A 21,213-nucleotide genomic window follows, 5' to 3' on the forward strand; every position below is an offset into this window, starting at 1 on the left:
ACGTGGGGAGAGGGAGGCTTTTGTCTGTACACCCTTTCATTCCTTTTGAATGTTGGACCACGTGAATGTATTACCATCTCTGAAGACACATATTAAAAAGGAAAAAAGCACACTGCTTTTGTGTAAGCACACTGCTAAATAGGATAGGTACTAGGGCGGGGTGGGGACTGAGGTGCACGGGGGAGGGGCGTCCCCTTTAAAAAGGCAATCGTTCAGTTCTAACCAATGGCTGCTACAGGACCACAAGCCTGTTTCCAGATCCTCCGATTTTTTGTCAAGAGACACTAGAAAGCCAGATTTTTATACAAATCGCTCTGTTTTTAAATGTTTCCAAATTCTTCACAACTAAAACAACAACAACAACAACAAAATCCTAGGGTGGCTAAAAATAATCTGATCAGAGGGCGTGGGATCCTATCCCACGGGGACAGACCCTTGGTGGTACCAAGTCCAGCTCCTGAATCTGACACATTGAAAAAGCAAGGCCCCTAGAGGGAAAGGAGACACAGCGAATCAGGCCCTGAACGGGGATTCCGTTCAGGGCTATTTGCTTCCTCCTTATTCTACTCTCCGCTAATGCAGGAAAATGGTGGTGAGCGAGACAGACATGGCATCTGGTAGGGTCACAGGGGCGGCTGGCATTGGGGCCATGGTGCTGGCAGTAGTTAGAGAAGGCTGCTGGGAAGGCGGTCACACCCAGTGGGAGCTGGCCAGACAAAGGGAGTGGGTGTAACTGTGGGGGAGGGCCTCTGAGGAACCAGCACTGCATGAGCAAAGGCCGAGAGGAACACAGCAAGCTCCACACAGGGCTGGCGTGCGAAGGGCATTCCTTCCCTGTGTGGGTACTGCCCTGCAAAGGTCTGAGGTAAGACAAGGCTGGTGTGTCCAGGAACAGAAACAGAGCCCTGTGGACTCAGGGTGGGCAGAGGGACGGGAGAGGCAGAGGGGGTATTGTGCAGGGTGAGGGCTCCCACTCACACTTCCGCAGCTCCAGGCTCTTGCTCGGGCAGGCCAGGTGTTGGCCTGGTGGGTTCTGGGTCCTCTGCAGACAGGCCAGCATGGCTGAGCTGGGGGCCTGCGGTGCGGCACGCTCTGCAGCAGGTTCCCTGTGAGGAGGGACATGAAGTGCTTGTCACATGGGCTGCCATGCCCACCTCCCACCTCCCTCAGCTGGGACTCCCCGCCAGCAGCCTCCCCACTACCCTGCAGAACATCGGAGACTTTCTAAGCAGACACCCTTCCTGTTTGACAGATGACACTGAGAGGTATCAAGAGGCTGCTGCATGGCCTCACAGGAAGGAAAAGAATCCAGATCTCCTGAGTGGTGGACTTCTACCATGACGGGGCCAGAACTGCTCAGAGGGTGGGTCACCTCCCCCAGGGTGGCTTCCCTGATGCCACAGGCCTGCTCAGCTCCTCGCCCGTCTATGTTTCCTTCCAGGTGGTGGCTTCCAGTTCCTTCGTAACCACCTGGGAGCAGATCTGTAGTCCTGCCCCCTTCAGCCTTGAGCTCATCAAGGGCACAGACCCCGTCTGGTCATTTTGGAAGCTGCATGGAGAGGTGCCCAGGAACTGCCAGTGAGCGCATGCGTGTTCCAGTTTATTGAAGCTGGCCTGCCTCTTGTCTGGGGTCTGCTCACATCACCTTGGAGGGCCGATGTCCAGGATGGCATCCCGGAGAGAACGAGGGGGGCTCCCACCCTGACCCATGCTGAGCTTGGCCTTGACCTCAGCCTGAGCCCTGAGCCCAGGTCCCAAAGGGCCACCAGGGCTCCCTGACCGAGTTCCCCACCCCAATGGACAGGGCAGCCCTGGCAGGCTGGGCAGGCGTACCCATAGCTGGCAGCTCAGATGTGACTCCAGGCAGATCCACGTTTGCTCGCTCACCCAGAGTCAGATGCCCAGCGTTCATATGGAAATGCACATTTATTCTCACAAAACCCACTTTTCTGAGAACCCAGAGTCCCTGAGGAGCAGGGTGTTACAGGCAAGGCCTTCCCTGGAGGCCATGGGAGAGGGTGGGGCTTTCCCTGCCAGGTCTTTCCCTTCTTCTCTTCTTAGTAAGGAGACAGCAGGCTCAGGGGTGAGCTGAACACTGGACACCCCTGATGGCCAACCAGCCTGGGCACCCCATCCCTACGACCTCCTGACCCCACACCACCCCCATGCCCAGAGTCCCAAGCAGCCAAGCTTGGCCAACTCAAACCTCATGCTAGTTTTAAAAAAGAAAGAAGAGAGTGTGTGTGGTGGTGGTGGAGGGACCGGGGGGGTGGGGGGGGGTTGGGGATTGGGGGGCGGTTTAAGGGGAAGAAAAGGAAGTTATTTAATACTAAACAGGTGTCTGGAGCCCTAAATTCTGCAGCTTTCTTCTAATAATGAAGTATTCATGAGGAAAAGCCTTTTTTCACTACTTTCTTAAGATACTAATTTCACAACAAGCTCCTTGTTACCACGCAATTATTCCAATCTTGTATTTCCCCGAGACGGTTGCAGCCTCCTGTCTGTCCTGGCCTCTTGGTAAATGAAAGACAATCACGTAACCACCTTTCATTATGCTCTATTTTACTTTCAGCAAAGGTACCCTGAAAGAAATGATTTACACTGAAAGGGACTTTTATTCAGTTTCAAAACCAATTTTCTTCTATTACTGTCTAAAAAAAAAAAAAACAAGAGCGAGAAAGTAGAGGATAGATGGGGGAGGGTAGGTGGTTCTCATCCTTCCCCCACCCCCCAATCGCCAGCTTTAACACAGCGACGACGTAATAAAAGCTACAGTATCCACTTTCTGGCTTTGATTTCTGGTAATTTTAAAATATGCCATTACAATCAGGCAGAAATTATACAGTTTAAAAAGGGAATGAAGTGGGGCTTATTGCAGAGATGAAAACCCTTGACTGAGGGAACGAGGCACCGGCTCCTTGGGGACTCGGGACGTGAGCAGGCGGCAGGAACAGGCCTCACTGGGGCCCTTTAGGACACAGCCGCACACCGTGGACATGCTCTGCTCCTCGCGGACACTTGGGGACACTTGGACATGCCGTCCACCACACTGGGTGTCCACGCACACGTACTCACTCACTGCATGTCTGCCTGCACAGGGGCATATAACTGCTGCACCCTTGCCCACACCACGTGACACACCCCTCCACACCGTCTGGCACCTTCTCACACACACAGAGGCAATCTACAGACACAGACATGCACACCTGGAAAGCAAGAGGCCAGTGGCAACCCCACGGCACAGCTTCTGTCCCCCACTCCAGCCAAGGGCAGCCTCCACCTCCTGCCTCTCTGATGCAGGGGTTGGACAAGGCCAGCGCTCCCATCTGTCCCAAGCCTCTCCCTCCACAGATGGGGAAACCCAGGCCAAAGGGAAGCGGCACCCTGCCCAGTGGCACCCAGCAGGCAATGGCTGGGGGAACCTGCCCCCTCACCACTGGGCTACAGTGCTGCCCACAGCCCGGGGCAGTGCTGGGCTGGAGAGGAGGGAGGACAGTGACCCAGTGCCTGAAGAAACCTGGGCTGGAAGCCCGCAACCTCTGCAGCCCAGCTCCCGCTGTGCACCCAAGGGAAGAGACTGCCCCTCGCTCACAAAAGGGGCTCCATGACCCCTCCCAGGTCATTTTCCTCCAGGGTCCTGGACTGGCGCAGCCCCATCCTCTGGCCTTTCCCAGAAGCCCAGACCCCCACACGTCCCTACTGCCACGCATCCCAGCATGCTTTGCAGCTGAAAAGGGCAGGCTGGGGGCTATAATTGTTAGTAGGGGAGGGGCAAGCTGTATGTTCTGGGGCCTCTCTGGACTCCCTCTCCTGTCCTTCCAGTCGGACTCTGGTTTGGAGAGGGCACTGATAATGGACACCCAGGCAGTTGTGGGAGGCAGGAGGTCATCTACCCCAAGTCGGGACACAATTCCCCTGAGGCCTCAGCTCTGCCTTTCCAGTGCGGTCACCTGCATTCATCCCCCGTTTCTAAAGGCCCCCCCCCGATTCCCCCAACTCACTGCCCATTCTCCTAGGAACCCCGTGTCCTGCTGCTGGGGAAGGTGGGGGGCCAGGGTGGGAGGGGGACAAGGGCCAGCTGAGCATGAGGACGAATGGACCACCACCTCCAGTTTCTGTATCATCTCCATTATCTACATGCAAAACGAAGTCAGATCCCTCTTCTTGGCCTTAATACTTCTGTCTGGCCTCACACTAGAAACCAGCCCTCCTTGCCTGGCCCTCGGGGCCACCATGACCTGCCACCTTCGTCTCTCCCAGCTTCCTCGTAGCCCTCCTGCCAGCCTGGTGCCTCACACCTCTAAACCTTTGCCTGCGCCGCTCCTTCTGCCTACAGCACTGCTTCCCTGATCCACTTTAACTTGGACTCTGGCTCCCCACCTCTGGGCATCTGCCTTCACAGCCCTCATCACACCGAGCTGTAACTGCCAATTTTCATGTCTGTCTTTGTCCACTGGACTCTGAGTTTCTCAGGGCCAAGGACCATGTCTTATTTGTCTTTCTCCCCAGTGCCTGGCACAGTAACCTTTCAATAAACAGGTGCTGAATGAATGGCTGAATCAATGAACTGGTTATTATCAGATGAAGTGACAGAGGCCCAGAGAAGCCAACTGCCCTGCACAAGGTCACACAGCAAGCGGGGGACAGAACTGGGGCAGGCACCTAAAACACTCTTGATCCTCCCGTGACCCCACCCTGCCCCTTCTCTGTTTAGCATCATCCCATCTGCAGAAAGCCAGCCCTTCAGAGCCCCCACCCACACTCATTACTCCCCCAGCCAGGGACCATCCTGGGAGCGCTGCTCATTTTAAAACGCTATCTGCAAATCGGGCTGTTTATAAGCCCAAGGTCTTTTGTGACTTTAATAATAAAAAAGGGGAGGGGGAGGGGGACGTGTCGCAAGCCTCAATGATTAGAATGCTTTGGCACCATCCCTGACATGGGGGCTGATAAGACACCTTATCTCAGAGGCACCCCTAGGAAAAGGTCCCCTCCACCAGATAACGCCCCCAGCTGTCGATATGCCCTTTCATAGCTGAGGATTTAGATAAAGGAAATGTGACAGGGGAGGGGAAAGAAAGCAAGGAACTTTTCAAGTCCAAGGAGGAATTGAGTCTGTGCTGTTTGCCTTGGCAGAACAATGCATAGGAAGGAGAAGGATGTCTAAAGCCTCTTTATTTTTATTTAAAAAAAAACAACCAGAGAATTGGGGTCTGGGGCCCTGCCTGCCTTTTGTCATCTCTCCCTTTCTATCTGGCTTTCGGGACCCCCAGACCAATGGGAGGAGGTGACGCGAGAACAACAATCCCCCCACAAGTAGCACGTTTATCAGGTGCTTTCTCTGTGCCACACCCCACGTACATCCTGTCTGTTATACCTCGCCACATTCTCCTAGCCGCTTCTGTGATCCGCTCTGTTTTCAGTCCCATTTTACAGATTAGGAAACGGTCACAGAGAGGGGAAGTCATCTGCACAAGGTCACACAGCTTTCAGGTGGCACAGCCCGAGGGTGTCAACCCCCACCAGAGCTGCACCCTCAGCCCCACTCTGTACAGCCCGCACCCCTGGCTCCATCGTGGTTGGGGACCTGCCAGCCTCCAGCTCCCAGACAGCTAGGCAGGAGGCGCAGAAGCAAAAGCCTGCTTCTCCCCAAGGCCCAAATCGCCTTTGATGCTACTCCAGGAGGGGCTGGGGTCACAGAGAGGGAGGAGGTTAGAGGAGGGGAAGGAGGACAGGCTCCCAAGGAGGCCACTTATCCCATAAATATTCACGGAGGACAAGTGTAAGGCCTGCCTTGGGCACAGCAATACTGAGATGGAGAAAGCCTAGGCCCGGCCTCTGAGAGGAAACTATTTTGAAGTGGCTGTTATTTCCCCACCCATCATTCTCATTCATTCATGCATGCATGTAGGCAGGCAGCAAACACTCCCTGAGCATCTTCTGTGGGCCAGTCCTGTGCCACATGCTGGGAGAATGAAAATTGGTGGGTGTCCTACCAAAAGGGGACATCCAACCAGACTGGCTTCCCACTCCCAAAACTGGCCCATTAAAAATGGGCTGGTTCCTCCCGCTGGCCTCCAATGTTTCCCTGAAGCGACAGGTGGGCAGAACTTTCCCTGTAGTCAGCAGTCTGCCCCTCGCCATGCTGGGCTGGCCTTGGAGCCTTGGAGCAGGGCGCAATGTGAGTACATACTCAGGCTCCCCAGCAGCGTGAGGCTGGGATCCTAGGAAGGCCAAGGAGCATGCCACTTCCAGCCCCTGTCCTTCCTCTCTCCCTGGGGCTGCCTACTCTGGCCTCTGTGGCTCCACTCAAGGCCAAAGACTGGCGGTGGCTTGGAGGCGAAGGTCATGCCAGTCCGGCCCTTCCTAGCGTCTAATGAGACTAGGAGTTCAGAGAGGAGGGCCAGCCCTGGAGGCCTCAGGGTGGCACCTGCCAGCCAGTGCCAAGCACTGGGGTTCTGATTGACCTTGAAGAAGTCCTGGCACCTCTGTGAGTCTGTCTCCCTCACTGAATCTTGATGGGGAGTAGGCCAGCAGACGGTAGGAGGGCCATCCAAGTCTGCATGAGGGGATATTATCATCTGGTTTGCAAACACAATCCTAGCTTTGTGCAAGACACAGGGCTAGGTCCTTGGCGCACTGGCACACAGAGGGGTTTCTAGAAGCAGTCCATCCTTGAGGGATTTAGAATCTTGAGTGGGGATGAGACACGAAGCTAGAAAAACCCAGCAGTTCATGTACAGCAATTAGTGGAGCGTTAGGCCTAAGCGAAGGAGATGCCTGTTATTCCCAGGGCCTCACAACATTGCTGTACGTGAAGCCCATTCTCCTTCACCCAGGCCGGGCCACAGAGTCAGTCCCCAAATGCAGGGAAGAATTTGAAGTGGTGGCAGGAGGCCCAGGGCCTGGGGAGGGGAATGAGCAATGGATTGGGAGGCTGGGAGAGCTAGGGTCAGATCCTGACTGGATGGCCCTGAGTGGGTGGCTTTTTTGCGTGGTTCCTACCACCACGAGCCGGGCCAGCATGAAGCCTCAGAGAGCTCAGTCCTCCTTAAACATCGCGGGCGGGATCTGCCTGCTCCTGGCCAGAACGGAATGAGAAACCCTCGCCCAGGAGTGCCAGGGAATCTGGGTGCCCGGTCCCCCCCCAACAGGGGGATCCACTGTCTGTCTTTCTTCCTCTCCTGTCTCTCCCTTTCTCTTACTGTGTCTGCCTCCCTGTCGTTCTCCTTTCCCACCGTCTCCTTTCTTACTCCCTTCCTGACCCCACTCTCCCCTACCCTTTCCCTCTCCCCCGCCCCCACTCTATCTCTCTGCAAAGCAGCCAGAGGAAAAGCCCACTCCCAGCCCCCTCCTGCCGCTCCCTCCCCCACCCCTGTTCCAAGCCTGAGGCCTTCCAGGGGACCCTGTTAATAATTAAATGTTAATCTAAAAAGCAATTTGAGCTGCGCCTAGGCAGATCTGGTTAGAGATTACATTAGCATGGCGGAGGAGAGGGTAATTTTCTTTAACCCCTCTCCTGCTCTCTCAAGCCTGGGAATCTTTAAGTCACACTGGCACTGCTGATTAAACTGGCGCAGGGCTTGGCTGTGGATAAGGGGCCTGTGAAAAGTGATTATTTCCCACTGCCATTTGGGCCACAGCACGAGAAGGGGATTTTCACTTTCGTTTTTTTTAAGGCGGGGATGCGGGGGGCATTGCCCCCGTTCAACAGGAGGCCTCATCTACTGCCAAGATTACTGCTGCATTCATCCCCACCATTGGAGGTCTCTCTAAAATGCAAATCTGGACACAGAACATACCTGGCCCCCTCTGGTCCCAGGACAGAAATGCCAGTCTCTGGTTGGGCGACACCCCTCCATTCAGCCCTCACTCACTGTTCCTAGCACCTCATCTGGACCTGGGTGAGGCACGGGAGCTACAGAAACTGGCAGGTCTGGGCCCAGGAGAGGCCAAAAAGGGAACTGACAATCACTCATTCTGGACAGAGAAGTCCCAAGGCAGGCATCCCCCAGAAAACACCTCACCGCCACACTGGCAGGCCTTTGCCCACGTAATCCCTTCTGTTTGCAAGGCCTTCCCACATCTCTACCCCTTGAAATTCTACTCGGCTTTCAACGGAAGTCCAGGTTTCTCAAGGGTGTCTCGGAGACATGTAAAGTGCTTAATGAACGTCTGATGAGTAATCGACTGAATAGGGCTCCTCGCGTGCCTCTCCCTGACCAGTTCCCCCTGGGTTCAGGATGCTAGGACCAGTGCCCGTGCAAAGCAGGCCCTCAGGAAACCGTCAGCTGAAGGAAGGATGGGCGAGAGCCTGGCTCGGGGAGGCAGGGCGAGGAGGGGCTCAGGAAGCGTCCAAGCGGAACGCAGGCCTGAGGTCTGGGGGTGGGCGGCGGTCCGGGCCTTCAGCACCACGGCCAGATCCCAGCGCAAGTGCCCTGGAGAAAGGGGCGGGGCCAAGCCTGGGAGCATAGTGACGTCAGTCGCCATGGGAACTAACAGTGTATCTGCCCTGGGCAGCAGTCTAACCTCTCCGAGATGGCATGACAATTAAGCACCCACACGTACTGTGCGCCAGAGCCTGTGCTAAATGCTGAGGTAGTGACAGACCCTGATGGAGAAGGGAGTCAGAGGGGCAATTACATAGCAGGGTAACAAGCCAAGATGGGAGTGTCAAGACAAAAGGACAGCGCTGCTGTCTCCTCAGGTTAGTCTCCACGGTACTATACCCCCTGAGCTTTATCTCTTAACTAAATCCCAGCTTTCCTCCTTAACTCTGTGGCCTATGGCAAATTCCTCTGAGCCTCAGTTTCCTCATCTCAAAGAGGGGTTAACTCCTTACCACAAATTAGTACAAATAAAGTGCCAGAGTCATAACAGTAACTTCCTAAGTGGTAGCCATTATTAGTATGATTTTTTATTATCACCACAATCATCGCCATCAACAGGGAAGTTGGTAGGATACAGCCAAGTGAAGAAGGCAATGGGAGAGGGTCCCAAGCAGAGGACTGTACAGGCAAGCATATGGAGACGTGAAAGAAATTGGTGTGTGTGGAGAAGTTGCAGCAGCTTCAGGTTGAAGAAGAAACCCTCTTGGTGAATAATAGAGAGCACGCCATCTGTACAAGGCCAGGCCGAGTCACCATGACAGAGGGGACAGGCGCAGGGACCCCCACCTCAAGGTGGGGCGATCAACTTCCTGTGGATAACCGCTGGTTCAGGGCAGGGCGAGGCGAAGAGAAGGTGCTCGGTGGATGTATTGGGGGGGCTTATATGAAGGCTCAAAAGCTGCCCCCTTCAGTGATGAGGTTAAAGGGGCAGTCGTTGCCACTGGCCACAGACCTGGTGGCCCTCTCCTAGAGCCAAGGTCCCCCCAGGGGCAGCACCTAGCGAGTGAATGGGGGGCTCATTCTCATGCAAATGATCCTTTCGTAAGCCCTAGAAGGGGGAGCAAAGCACCTGAATCTCAGACCCCCCCCCCAGCTTCCAGCCCTGAAGCATTCTTCCCTGACAGCCAGAGCTCAGGGTGGGAAGTTTGGGGTGGGGCCAACTGTACGCGTCATTGGAGACCTTCCCTCGCCTAGCTCTGGCTTTGGCTCTTGATGACAAGTGCCATCAAGTCTCCATCATCACCCCCCAGAAAAGGGGTGGGGGTGGGTGAAGCTGGGGATCAGCACAGCAGTGTTCTGACGCTACACTGAGGGCTGAGGGAGCTCAGGGGAAAGGCCTCAACCCAGCATTTTTGGAGAGAGTCACAGAACCTTCCTGAAGGAGCAACATATTAGCAGAGACCAAACGGACAGTGAGCGTTACCAGATGACACAGGATAACAGGATAACAGCTGGAACTGTGTGTGCAAAGGGCAAAAGTAAGACCCATCAAGGACCTGGGAGGGGTTAGCTGCTCCCAGCTATCCTCTCACCTGTTCCCCTGCCCACCCCCATTCTTGTACCCACCGTTCCGGCTTAACTCAACGACAGGAAAGGAGAAAATCTAACAATCAGAGTAATAATAGGAGATAGTTTTTATTTCCAGTGTTCCCCATGGGCTCAGCACTTTACAGACATCACCTCATTTAACCTACCCCCAACTCGGGAGAAAGAGAGAATTATTATGGTCACCGTACCCACGAGCAAACAAAGGCCCGAGGCAGAAGGGGCTGCCGGGGACACGGGCTGGTTGGTGGAAACGGCAGGAAAGCCTCGCAGAAGAGAAGGGAAGAGGATTAGACCCCAAGGAGAGAGGAGGAAGGGAAGAAGACTGGGCCCCAGCAGGAATAGCCAGGAGTGCTTAGGGGAAAAGAGGCTGAGAAGCCGAGGTGGGAGGGGAGGATACAAGTGGCTGGTGAAGGCTGGTCTTGATTTTAGCCTGAAGCCAAGGTTCAAGAGATGCTTCCAGAGGTCAGGCTGGTGCAGAAATAAGTGGAGACTTGGGGCAGGGGCTGGGCAACAGGACAGGGCACTGGAGCCCAACAATAGAACCAACACACACACACACACACACACACACACACACACACACACACACACACAGAGGAACCACACACGGCTTCCACCCTTTGCTGGGCTGGGTGGGGAATGCAGTATCTCTAATCCCTTTTTGGGTGGAGGAGCTCCCTGTGTGTCATCAGGCCGCAGGGCACCCCAATAATAGAGAGCACTGGGGTGCAGGGGCCAGACCGCCTGGGTTCCAACCCTAGCTACGCCACCACCTGGCTGCGTGACTGTTTATCTCTGGGGAGTCTGAGTTTTCTTCTTTGTGCTTCTCTGCATTTCTAATTTTTCTACAGTAAACATGCATCATCACCTTTCTTTCAACTAGCTTTTTAAAAGGGATTGGACCACGGACGGCCAGGATGCTGGGGTATACTGTAAATTCACTGACGTGACAGGAAGCAGCTGCTCCGGGACGAGGCAGTGGCAGCCAGGGGAGGTGGAGATGGGTGAGGAGAGAGGCTGGAGGACAGGACAGCTCAGAGGCTTGGAAATCCAGCATGGAGAGAAGCAGTGAGCTTTGTGGGGGCAGCGGGGGGTGGGGGGGGGAGTGAGATCCGGTCCAGCCAGCCCTCCAGCAGTTCCTGTCAGCACTTTTCTACAACAGACCCCTGCTCCGATCACGTGCCCCATCACCTCCCAGCTTCCACACGGCCCAACACGCCATTCTCCACCCTGCAGAGGCCAGGCTGAGCCTCTCCATGAGGAATTCACTGCCTTCTCCGCTCAAAACTCCCCCACTGGCTCCCATGGCCTTTCCAATAATATCCTCAGAGGCCTTGCGTGAACCTCTTCCCCTCTCCTTCCCTGGACTGTCCTTCTCCCCCGGGTAACCCTGCTCAGCTGCCCTGCCTTTTCTTCTGGTCCTCTAACAGGCCAACTTTGGTTGCGCCCCAGGGCCTTTGCATTGGCATTTTTATTTCTACCTAAATACTCTACTACAGTGCTCTCCCAGAGAAATGTAACGTGTCATAAATTGTCTAGTCGCCACAGGAGAAATTATGTTTAATAATTTATTTTATTTAATCCAGTATATCCAAAATGGTATCACTTAAAAGTACAATCAATACTCAAATATTTTACATTTCTTTTTTTCACACGAAGTCTTTTAAATCTGGGGTGGATTCTACACTTACGGGACATCTCAGTTCAGACTGGGTAGCAATCTCTGTGCCAACTCAGCCTCCTCATTCACCCCTCAACTCAAATATCACCTCCTCCAAGAGGCCCTCCTTGATCCCCCCATGTAAGTCGGCAACCTCTGCCCTGGCCATTATCCCGTCACCATTGTAGTTCCTTCATTGTTATTACCACTCTGAAATTATTTTACTGATGAACAATTTAACATCTATCTCCTCCACTGGAGCACAGATTCAGCTGTGTTTGCACACTGAGGCACACAGTAGGTGTTCAGGGTAGGCAAGTGGTAGAGGATGGGAGTCAGGGGGCGCAGCTCGGGGCTCTTGTACCCCTACCTCATTCCAAACTGTACTCTCAGTGAGAGGCTGAGACCAGTATGTATGTATGTATGTGTACCCACATGGGTGGGGGACGTGTACACACACACACACACACATACACACACACACACCCTCCCCTCTCCCCCCACTTATGAAAAGCAGGCCCAGAAGATGGGCCTCCTTTCAAAATCAGCCCCGCGCAGAAAAACGGCTGTGACAGCACAAAGCCGAGATTGAATCAGCGACGGGCCCGATTGCCTGGTGACGGTTACAAATGATCTGATGTGGAAAAGATGGGATCAGATGTGCGCAGAACGGCTGCTGGGAGCCCCCACAGGCCCGACAATGGGCTGCTGGGCAGGCAGGCGGGCAGGTGGCTCCCAGAAGCTCAGGCCAGAGCATGCCGATGGGTACAAGGCCCAGGACAGGCTCAGCAGAGAGCAGGCCCGTCAGTGCTGTCGTGTCCCTGCCCCAACTCGCTCACGTGAGCCCTGCTTGACCAAGCTGGTCATTTAGGCAAGGCGCAATCAGACACGTCGTGAATGCTTGACTCCCGGCAAGAATGTCCCCCTCATGAGACCAAGTAGACAGCTGAATTTTCCTTCATCAGACTTGTCATTTCCAAATACTAAAAGGTGAATATTATTTTTGTAATAGGGGTGATAAAAGAAACTTTGCCCTCCTTCTTGCACCCCACCAGCCCCCAGCTTTTGCTCTCTGAGCCTCAGAAGGGGGGCTGGAGGGAGCCAGGCCCCCCGTCATTCACAGTTCCAGGACGGCCACTAGAACTGGCCAAGGAGTAGGGCAGGGGTCTGAACCCCTGCATGTGCAATCCCCACGTTCTCAACCAACTGCCATTGAATGTCATCTTACTGCGACCCTCTCCACAGCTGTTTGAGGAGGTTGGGTTCCAAGAGACCACATGGCTTGCCCAGGGGTGCCCAGCAGTGCAGTGGCCACGCTGGGGCCTCACAGACGCATCTCTAGCCTCTTTCTACTTCAAGGCCAGGCACACAGCATATGCTCCATAAATCCTCACTGAACCAAGGGATACATTGGGGCCTGTTTTTCCCACTGGCTCCTTGTATGGCCCAGGGCGTGCAGGTTTCCTGTCCTCTCTGGTCATCTGCCTTGATATCTCTCCCCCCTCCTTTCACTGAAACCCGACAAACCCCTCCGCACATCTGGAACACCTGGACACCCAGAGAACCGAGAGAGGGCTCATCAACACAGTGGTGAGTGGGCACAGGGGCAGGGCTGGCAGCAAGAAGGCATAAGCCACCTCTCAGACTTACTGTCACATGCCCCACCCCCAGCCGTGTCCTGGAAGCACAAGGGTTGGGAAACTTTGGAGAAGGGGTGGGCCCCTTAGGAGGTGCAGGCAGGGGCTGCTTCACCCAGCAGTGGCCACGTGCTGGACACCACATCTCAGCCTTGGGCTCATCCTGAGAGGTGTGGGCGTATCCTCTTCTCCTGTTCTCTAGTGGGGAGCAGAGGCTCAGAGAGGATGAGCGTTTGTTGGTGGGGTTTGGCTGTGGAGCTGGGTCTATGGGACTCTCGTGCCTTGGCAGGGCTGTGCCAAAGGAAGGCTGGGATTCCAAGTGGGTACCAAATGTCCTACAGGACTGGTCACCTCCCCCAGGTGCCACCCTGGTCCTGAGGGGTTGGCATGACTGTAAGCCAAGAAGCTGATGCCAAGGGGATGTTCTGAGACCAATAGACTTAGCCCTCTACCACCACAACCGGGATGGCACCACAAATGGTCCTTGCTCTCCAGACCTCGAGGCGCTGCCCGCCTCAGCTCCTGACTGGCGGCATCCAGAGAGGCCCAAAGAGCACCACGGCTAAAGCGCAAACCCAGAACTGCTGTGTTTGAACCCTGGCTCTGCCACTTACCTCTCTTACCTCTCTTACGTAAGTCTCCATCTGGAAAAGGGCTAGAAGCCACACCTTCCTTTCCTGGCCGTCGTGAGGACGAAGCCACATAACTGAACTTTGAGTGCAATCACTCACTCAGGGACAGTGGCTACTCTCACGGTTGCCCTTCCAGGTCCTTGAAATCCTGCCCGCTAGGTGCCCACTGTGCCAGCAATGTCCACCCTCAGCTTTCACTGTCACGTGCCAGAGGTCACAGCAAGAGGCTTAGAGAGGTAAAGAGATTTGTCCATGGCCACGCAGAGCAGGAAGAGGACACTGGGGGTGCGTCTGCAGCCCTGGCCCCGAGACCCTTGAGCTCCAAGACCTAAACCTCAACTCCTCCCAGCACAGTTGGTCCTTCAACTCCTAGGGACAAGCCCCAACTATGCCCAGGGGAGCGGGGATGGCTCAACTAGCCAAAGCTTGCCTGTGCACCTCCTGTGTGCCAGGCTGTGGGACTGGAGAAGAATCAGACACAGCAGAGATGATTAGGCTCACACCTAGCAAGCCCAGCCCCGGGTCAGACGGAGCTCCCAGGGAGCCCAGAGAACGAAGAGGGGTTGTTGCCAGGAGCGGTTTCCTGGCAGACGGAGCCTCTGAGCCCCTCGACTGTGTGATCTGGGGGCAAGGGCGGTGCCTGGCACAGAGCAGGGGCTCAGGGAGTCTGGTGAGCCAGGTCTTTCCGGGCCAGCTGCATGGTGGAGGGGTGAGGGCGTTCTGGTGGAGGGACATCCCCCCAGTGACAGCCGCCAGACGTAGCACATTGCAGTCATTCACTCACCGAGTCCTAACTTCCCTGGGGCAAGGACTGTTATTATCCCAACCTTTCAGGAGGGGAACCTGTGGCACAGAGGAGAAGCCGCTTGCCCAGAGCCATCCAGTAAGGGACTGGTGTACCTGGGATTTGAACGCATATTTGGCTCTGCGATCATGACTACCCACCCGCAGCCCCTCAGCATGAGACAGCGTGCAGGGCAGGGGTGGAGGGTGCGAGAGGAGACTGGACACAGGCTGGCGGAGCTCGAGATGGGGAGGGGCCTTGAAGGCCAGGCCCACCATCCATGGGCAAGAGGGAGCCACAGACAAGGTGTGGTGCTGGCCCATCTGGGTTCAAACCCCAGCTCTTCCACTCACCAGCTGTGCAGCCTTGGGCAGGTCAGCTAACCTCTCTGTGCTTTAGTTTCCCCATCTGAAGAAAGGGGTTCAGATCGATGAGGCTGAATTTTGCCACACAATGAAATTTGTGCGTTTATTAAATTGGGGGGAAAAACCCTGAAAGCTGGTGAATTGAAGCAGTCCCCATCGGGTTTGGGGACAATCTAGTTGCTGGGCCTAGGGCACGTTTTGGCCCAGGGCAGTGGGCACAGCCTGGCATACCCCAGCCCAGCCCTGCCAGGTGGGTGCAGGCCTGGGGAGGGGAGGCAACAGCGTCTCAGCCTCACCAGCGCACGCGCCAGCATGTGCGTGCGTGCGGCTGTGTACGTTGCTGCAGCAGCTTCTATGCAAACATGTTAATTTGTTTTCATTTTGTGTTTTTTTTTCCCTCGCAGGATAATTGGGTGAGTTTGAAGTCTTGGCGAGGCTGCTGATTATAGCTATTTGGGTGGTGCCCTCGCAGGGCTTGGGCCCTGCCTCTGGCAATGAAGGCGGCAGCGTCTGGGGTTGTCTTGAAGGGTGTGTGGAATTGCTACTGGGTTCTAGGGGCTCTTTCTGGCCGGGGATGGGGGGGATGGGGAAGGTGTGACATCCTGGGACCTCCATCATGCCCTCCACACAGACAGTACCACATCCCTGAAGGGTGCAAATCCCATCCACAAACATCTTTCCTTTGCCCTGTTTGCTGCAGTTAAAAAAAAAAAAAAAAAAAGAAAAGGCAGTTTGCCAATACTAAAAAGAAACTAACTAAATAAAATTCCACCTCAAATTCTCATTGTCTTGTTTCTTTTGAAAACAAACTAAAACTGGCTGCTTTGAAACCCCTGAGCCTATGTTCCCACGAGGCTAAGTGGCAGCCGCTTTGTTCACTGTGCCACCTGTTTGGCCCCACGGGCACCTGAGTTTTCTGCCTTGGAGGAGGGCATGTGCTTTGGGGTCCGGTGGTCCAAGGCGCAGACCGAGGCTGTACCCTGAGAAGCTGTGTGGCCTCAGCAGGCATCTGCCTACCCGAGCCTCTTGTCCCATCTATAAACTCGCTGCCTGGCCTTGGGAGGGTTAAAAGGAGATGGCCCAGTTTTCAGGAGCATAGTAGGACTCAGAAATGTTCTTTGCCTTCTGTAGAGGAGGGAGAGCCAGGGTGGGAGCTCCTTGCGTGTCCTGTACTTGACCACATCCCCAGACATGCAGCCTCGTCACTGCTCTGTTTGCGTCTGTTTCTCCTGCTGGGCGGGGATCGGGGCTTTGTTTCAGACGTCAGTGAGGGCACACTATGTGCCACACTGAAGAGCTGGGAGAGAGGCGAAAAGGCTTGGGGCTCTGGCAGCGGTGAGCAGGGTACGAGACCCAGAGGGGACAGTCCAAGCCTCCACCAGACGGGGGGCATTTAGGGCAGAGGCAAGTCGGAGTTACCCGTGCAGAGAAGGCATGTGTGTGCATGCATGAGTGCACCGGGGCAGGGGACAGTGGGGGCACTCGCTGTGGAAGCTCCGGCCTTAGAAAAGGCCAGAGGAGGGAATGGCCTGGTGGGTGTCAGAGGGCCCCAGGTGGCTGCAATATGCTGCCAGAAGCCAAGTGGCCTGTGGGGGCTTCCTGTGCGTAGTTCTGGGCCTCCCACAGAGCTGGGCTCATACAGGGAACTTGGTCAGTGTCTGCAGCGAACAGCTGCCCAATGGGCTAGGTGGGCATCAGGAAGAGACTAAGGGCGGGACCTTCTGGGAAGCTACCTTCTTTGTGTTCCTGGGACCCCTGACCAGCCATTTCAGTTACCTGAGCCTTAATCTGCTGACCTGTAAAATGGGGCTGTGGCAAGGATCCAATGAGACAATCCCTGCCACATGCTTATGCTCCTAAGAGTTACCCCCATATCCCCACCACCTGCGCCCTGCCTCAGTTTACCCTCTCACCTTTCCCAGGACATAGTAGGAATGCTGGCAACCCTATGCCACGTTTGTGCAGCCTGAGTGTGCAGACATCGAGTTCAGTGCTTGACTCGCATTGTGGCATAACATCCCCCAATGGTGGATTCTATTTCATTCCCATTTTTAAGCCCAGGAGATCGAGGCTCAGAGAAGGTTTGATGGGTAGGGCAGCACTCAACAAGGTCCTGGATTTGGCCCCCACTAAGGCTGCAGCTGCTGGCCTGGCCAGGATGGGGGGGATGGAATGGATGCCTGGTGCCTGCCCAGGGAGTGAAGACAGCCAGCAGCCTTCTTGAGGCCGCCCAGGCAATGGAGGTGGGCACCTCAAATTGCAGCCCTGGGTCCTGGGACCCTAGACCAGCAGGGCAGATCCTGGCCCTATGACGAGCTGTGGGAGTCTGGTGAGTCACCTGTCCTCTCTGAGCCTCAGTGTCTTCACCTGTCACATGGGACTACTGTCCTTTACCTGCAGGGTTGGTGGAGTGTTTGGCCCAGTAACAGCACATAGTAGGCCCACAGCAAACCCAGTAAATGGCTGCCACAGGCTCCATAGCAGCCAGAGGCCCCCAGGAAACAAGAGGAAGGCAAAATAATGGTGGAAGGAGGCGGTGAGATGATGACAGGCTCCTGGCCAGTCCCCTGGGGGGGGTGGCAGACCTCTGTGGAGGGCTCGGACCGCCCCAGTCACACAGGGTGGCAGCTGGCAGCACCCCCTCCCCCACTGAGCACCACACAAAGGGGCCTCTATTCCTGGCTCTGAGCATTTATCCCTGGCCGGCTGGGCTGCACCGCCCTCTCCCCACCCCGCTGGCTGCCCACCCTGGCCTGAGCCTGCTCAAGCCTACACAAAGGCTGGAGTGTCCCTGCAGGGCCAGCCTGGCCTCAGAAGACCCCGTTCACAGAGAAACAGAGAGCTCAAAAGGGTCCTGGGGAGGGTTCGTAGTGGGTGGCAAGGCCACATCCAGGCCACGATGGCGAGGGGGTTGGGAAGGCATGAAAAAGACTCTGGAGTGGATGAACCTGCCCATGAATCTGGCTCCGGCTCCCCCCCCCCCCGCCCCACCTGTGTAAACTTAGGTCAGTTTGGACCTTGGTTTCTTCATCTGTACAATGGAGACAATGATAATAACATGTGCAGCTTTCTGGGCTCAGGCAATGTGGGGCCTGGCGCACTTAGCTTCCAGGACCTCAGAGCCACATCCGGGTACCTAGGGCAGGGGGTGGCAGGCAGGGTCCTGGGGCTTGGCAAGGCATGCTCTCAGCCCTTCCTTAGCCCTACCCTGCCAACCTTGCACCCCCTTGTAGACCATTCCACCCTCCATCCTGCAAGGTCCACGTGTGTTGGTACTGACCCACTATTGCCCCGGCCCACCTGCTGGCAGTGTGATGACAGCAGCTACTATTGATGAAGCACCTACTGTGTGCTGGAACTTTTAGCTCCATCATCTCCTTTCAACCCTATGGCTACTCTGAAAGGCACAGCAGGAAGGCACCATGGTTACGGGCTCTGGAGTCCAGCGACCCAGGTCCAAATCCCAGCCCTACCACTTCTGGCTGTGGGACTCCGGGCCTCGCCCTTCCTGTTGATGCTGGAAGTGCATGTGCAACAACCAAATGAGAAAAGGCCTGCTTGATGCCCTCAGCTCAGAGCCCAGTCCTGGAAAGCTTCGAATCCTGACCACTGGGTTATTCCCCCCAACTCACAGATGGGGAAACTGAGCTCCAGCTGGCAAGGCGCAGTGCCTGGCATGCAGGAGGTGGACAATAAACCCCATGGATCATTCTAGGAGATGGACTCATGATTCGAAGCTAAGTCTGGAGGACTCTGAGCCTTTCTTTTCCCCTTGAGGATTTTGCAAACATATTTTAGCAGTTTGTTCTTGTTTCACAGATGTCCTCAGCTCCATGGGCCACGTGGCCTGCGGTGGGTGGGGCAGGAGACCCAGGCCTGGAGCCTGACCCATCTCTCTGGCTGACCCCCAGGAGAACCTCACCCCGCCACACAAAGTCCTCCTTTCTCCCTCCCACCCAGTCGGGGGCAGCCAAGTGAACAGCGGAATACCAAATCATTAAGCTGGCGCGCACCATCCGGGCGCCCGGGAACACTGTGGAGTTTCCCTTTTATGTTTATAGCAATTGTATGAAAATGTGCAACATGAAGCGGCACCAGCTGACAAATGAGACGAAACAGACAGGATTCCGGGCCGGCTTTTTTTCCAGGCCTGATTGGCATTAATTGTGAGCGTTTACAAAGCACAACTCGGCGCCTGACATTTGCTTCAAGCAAACGTTTCCTTCTAATAGTTTTAATGATTACAATGGGAGCTGGTGATCACTGCTGGGCAGGGAGTGGGCTGCCTGGCTTGGGCTCCTGCCAGAGGCCTGGCTAGCCTATGTTTGCCCGGGTCCCAGGGGTCCCACTTTCCTCTGCTGCCTGTTGCAGGAGGGCTGCACCAAGTACCAGGCCTTGGGGCTTTGGGCATGGGGACCCCCCTACATGGGGCCTGACTCCTGGCACACACTGCCAGTTTATAAAGTTGATGGGGAAACCTACAGGAACAATGATCCTGGGCACAGACCTGGGAGAGAGCGAGGGAAGGAGGGAGAGGAGGGATGGAGGGAAGAGCAGTGGGACTCGGCTGGCCTGGCTCTGAGGCTGGATGGCCTCAGACTCCTCATCTTATAATGGGGGTAGGAAGGACCCCACAAATGCTGGCTGCTATTTCCTTGCTGTTTGATCTGGACCAGATTCCTTCTCCTGTCTGGGTCTAAATTCCTCACCTGCAATGCGAGGGATGGGACTTGGTCTGCTGGAGTCACAGAGATCAGGGCTCTAGTCCCAGCTGTGGCTTCTTTCCCGCCGCATAACTTTGGGAGAGTCTCTTGAGCTCTCTGAGCCTCAGTTTTCCTCATTAATAGAATGGAGTTCATAATCCCCAGTAATTTCTAGACTCCAATGGAAAGGGCATAAAAACTCTGATTGCTGGCAGCCCTAGAGCCTGTCTCATTCCCTCCCTGGAAAATCCTCTAAATACCTCATTCATTCATTCATTCATTCATTCAGTATACATCAATTGTCATGATTAGGAAGCTGGGAAGATATCCGAGAACAAAGCAAAGACCCTGCCTTGGGGAACAGAAGTGACACACCAATATCCCATCAACTGCTCGTCCCCATTTTACAGAGGAAGAAACTGAGGCACAGAGAGAGGAAGAAAGGACCGCCTAAAGTCATTGGGATAAGGTGGTGCGACAATGAAACCCTGGCAGGCTGCCTCCGAGGTGAGTCCTTTCAGAACCCCGACAACCAGCCCACTCAGGCCCCAGGTGGAAGTCCCTTCTGAGGGTCTGGGGAGAGCTGACCCTTGGGTGGGACGCATCTGTGAGCTGGGCACCGCCGCAGGAGGCCTGGATCCTGGGAAGAACAGAGTCTGTGAGCCTGAGTGGCCCTATGGGGAACTGGCCCAGCTTCCTCATGCTTCTTGGAAGCAGGTAGGGAAATGAAGTCTCTGAGAATATCCCCAGCTCCTCTGGGGTCCATTTCCTGGGTTAGAAACGGTAGAGGAAGTGCCTTGTCTGTGGGCCCGCAACACACTCATTCCCACATTTCCATCAACACTGTGCAATGTGTCCTCCATGCCACGTTCCGCTCCAGAGGCCTGCACACAGCACCAACCAGGTGGCTGGAAAAGCACAGCAGGTACAACCGCTGCATGGCCTGTGGCATGTGCAAAGGCCTGGAGCCGAGAGAGAAGCTGGTGGGTACAGGAACTGCTGGTAGTTTGCTGAGGCCTTCTCTCGGCAGTCAGGCCCCATGGGCCCTCTTACCCCTGCCCCACCGGGCCCCCTGACTTTGCCAGGCTCACGCTGCAGGAAGCCTTCAGGATAGGTCCCAGTTCTGTGCTCGGCTCCAGCCCGAAAAACCTTAGCAACTGTTTCTGTTGGAGTCAGTTTGGGGGGTGGGGCAGGGAGAAGTTTTTTTTAATGGGGATTTTTTTTCTCCTTTTGCATATGGTGGCACAGATGGGCCCATGATCCATAAAAACTGTTTGCAATTAAACTCCTACTTTGCATGGCTGGATATGTCAGTTGTCTGAACCACGAGCGTGGGGTTCTCCACTGACAGGGAGCTGGGACGAGGCACAGGGTGGGGCCAGAGGCTGCAGACGCCCAGGAACCTGCTCTGGGCTTGGGGCCCGAGCTGATGGGATATGCAAACAACCATGCCAGCTCCCTCTCTGGGCCTTCCCCAGCCCTCGCCAGGAGTCG

General features: G+C 55.3%; 1 protein-coding gene across 1 annotated transcript in view; it reads right to left on the bottom strand.

The window, feature by feature from the left end:
• The window catches only part of FAM222A (family with sequence similarity 222 member A), a 56,070-nt gene that overhangs the window by 26,142 nt on the left and 8,715 nt on the right, over window positions 1-21,213 (bottom strand). The window contains exon 2 of the mRNA XM_081037746.1: window positions 979-1,106. Within this exon, the coding sequence (XP_080893872.1) occupies window positions 979-1,060 (82 nt within the window). The 5' untranslated portion in view covers window positions 1,061-1,106. The remainder of the gene's footprint in view (window positions 1-978; window positions 1,107-21,213) is intronic.

Source organism: Rhinolophus hipposideros, assembly GCF_964194185.1.
Source record: "Rhinolophus hipposideros genome assembly, chromosome: 24".
In the NCBI taxonomy this organism is placed as follows: domain Eukaryota; kingdom Metazoa; phylum Chordata; class Mammalia; order Chiroptera; family Rhinolophidae; genus Rhinolophus; species Rhinolophus hipposideros.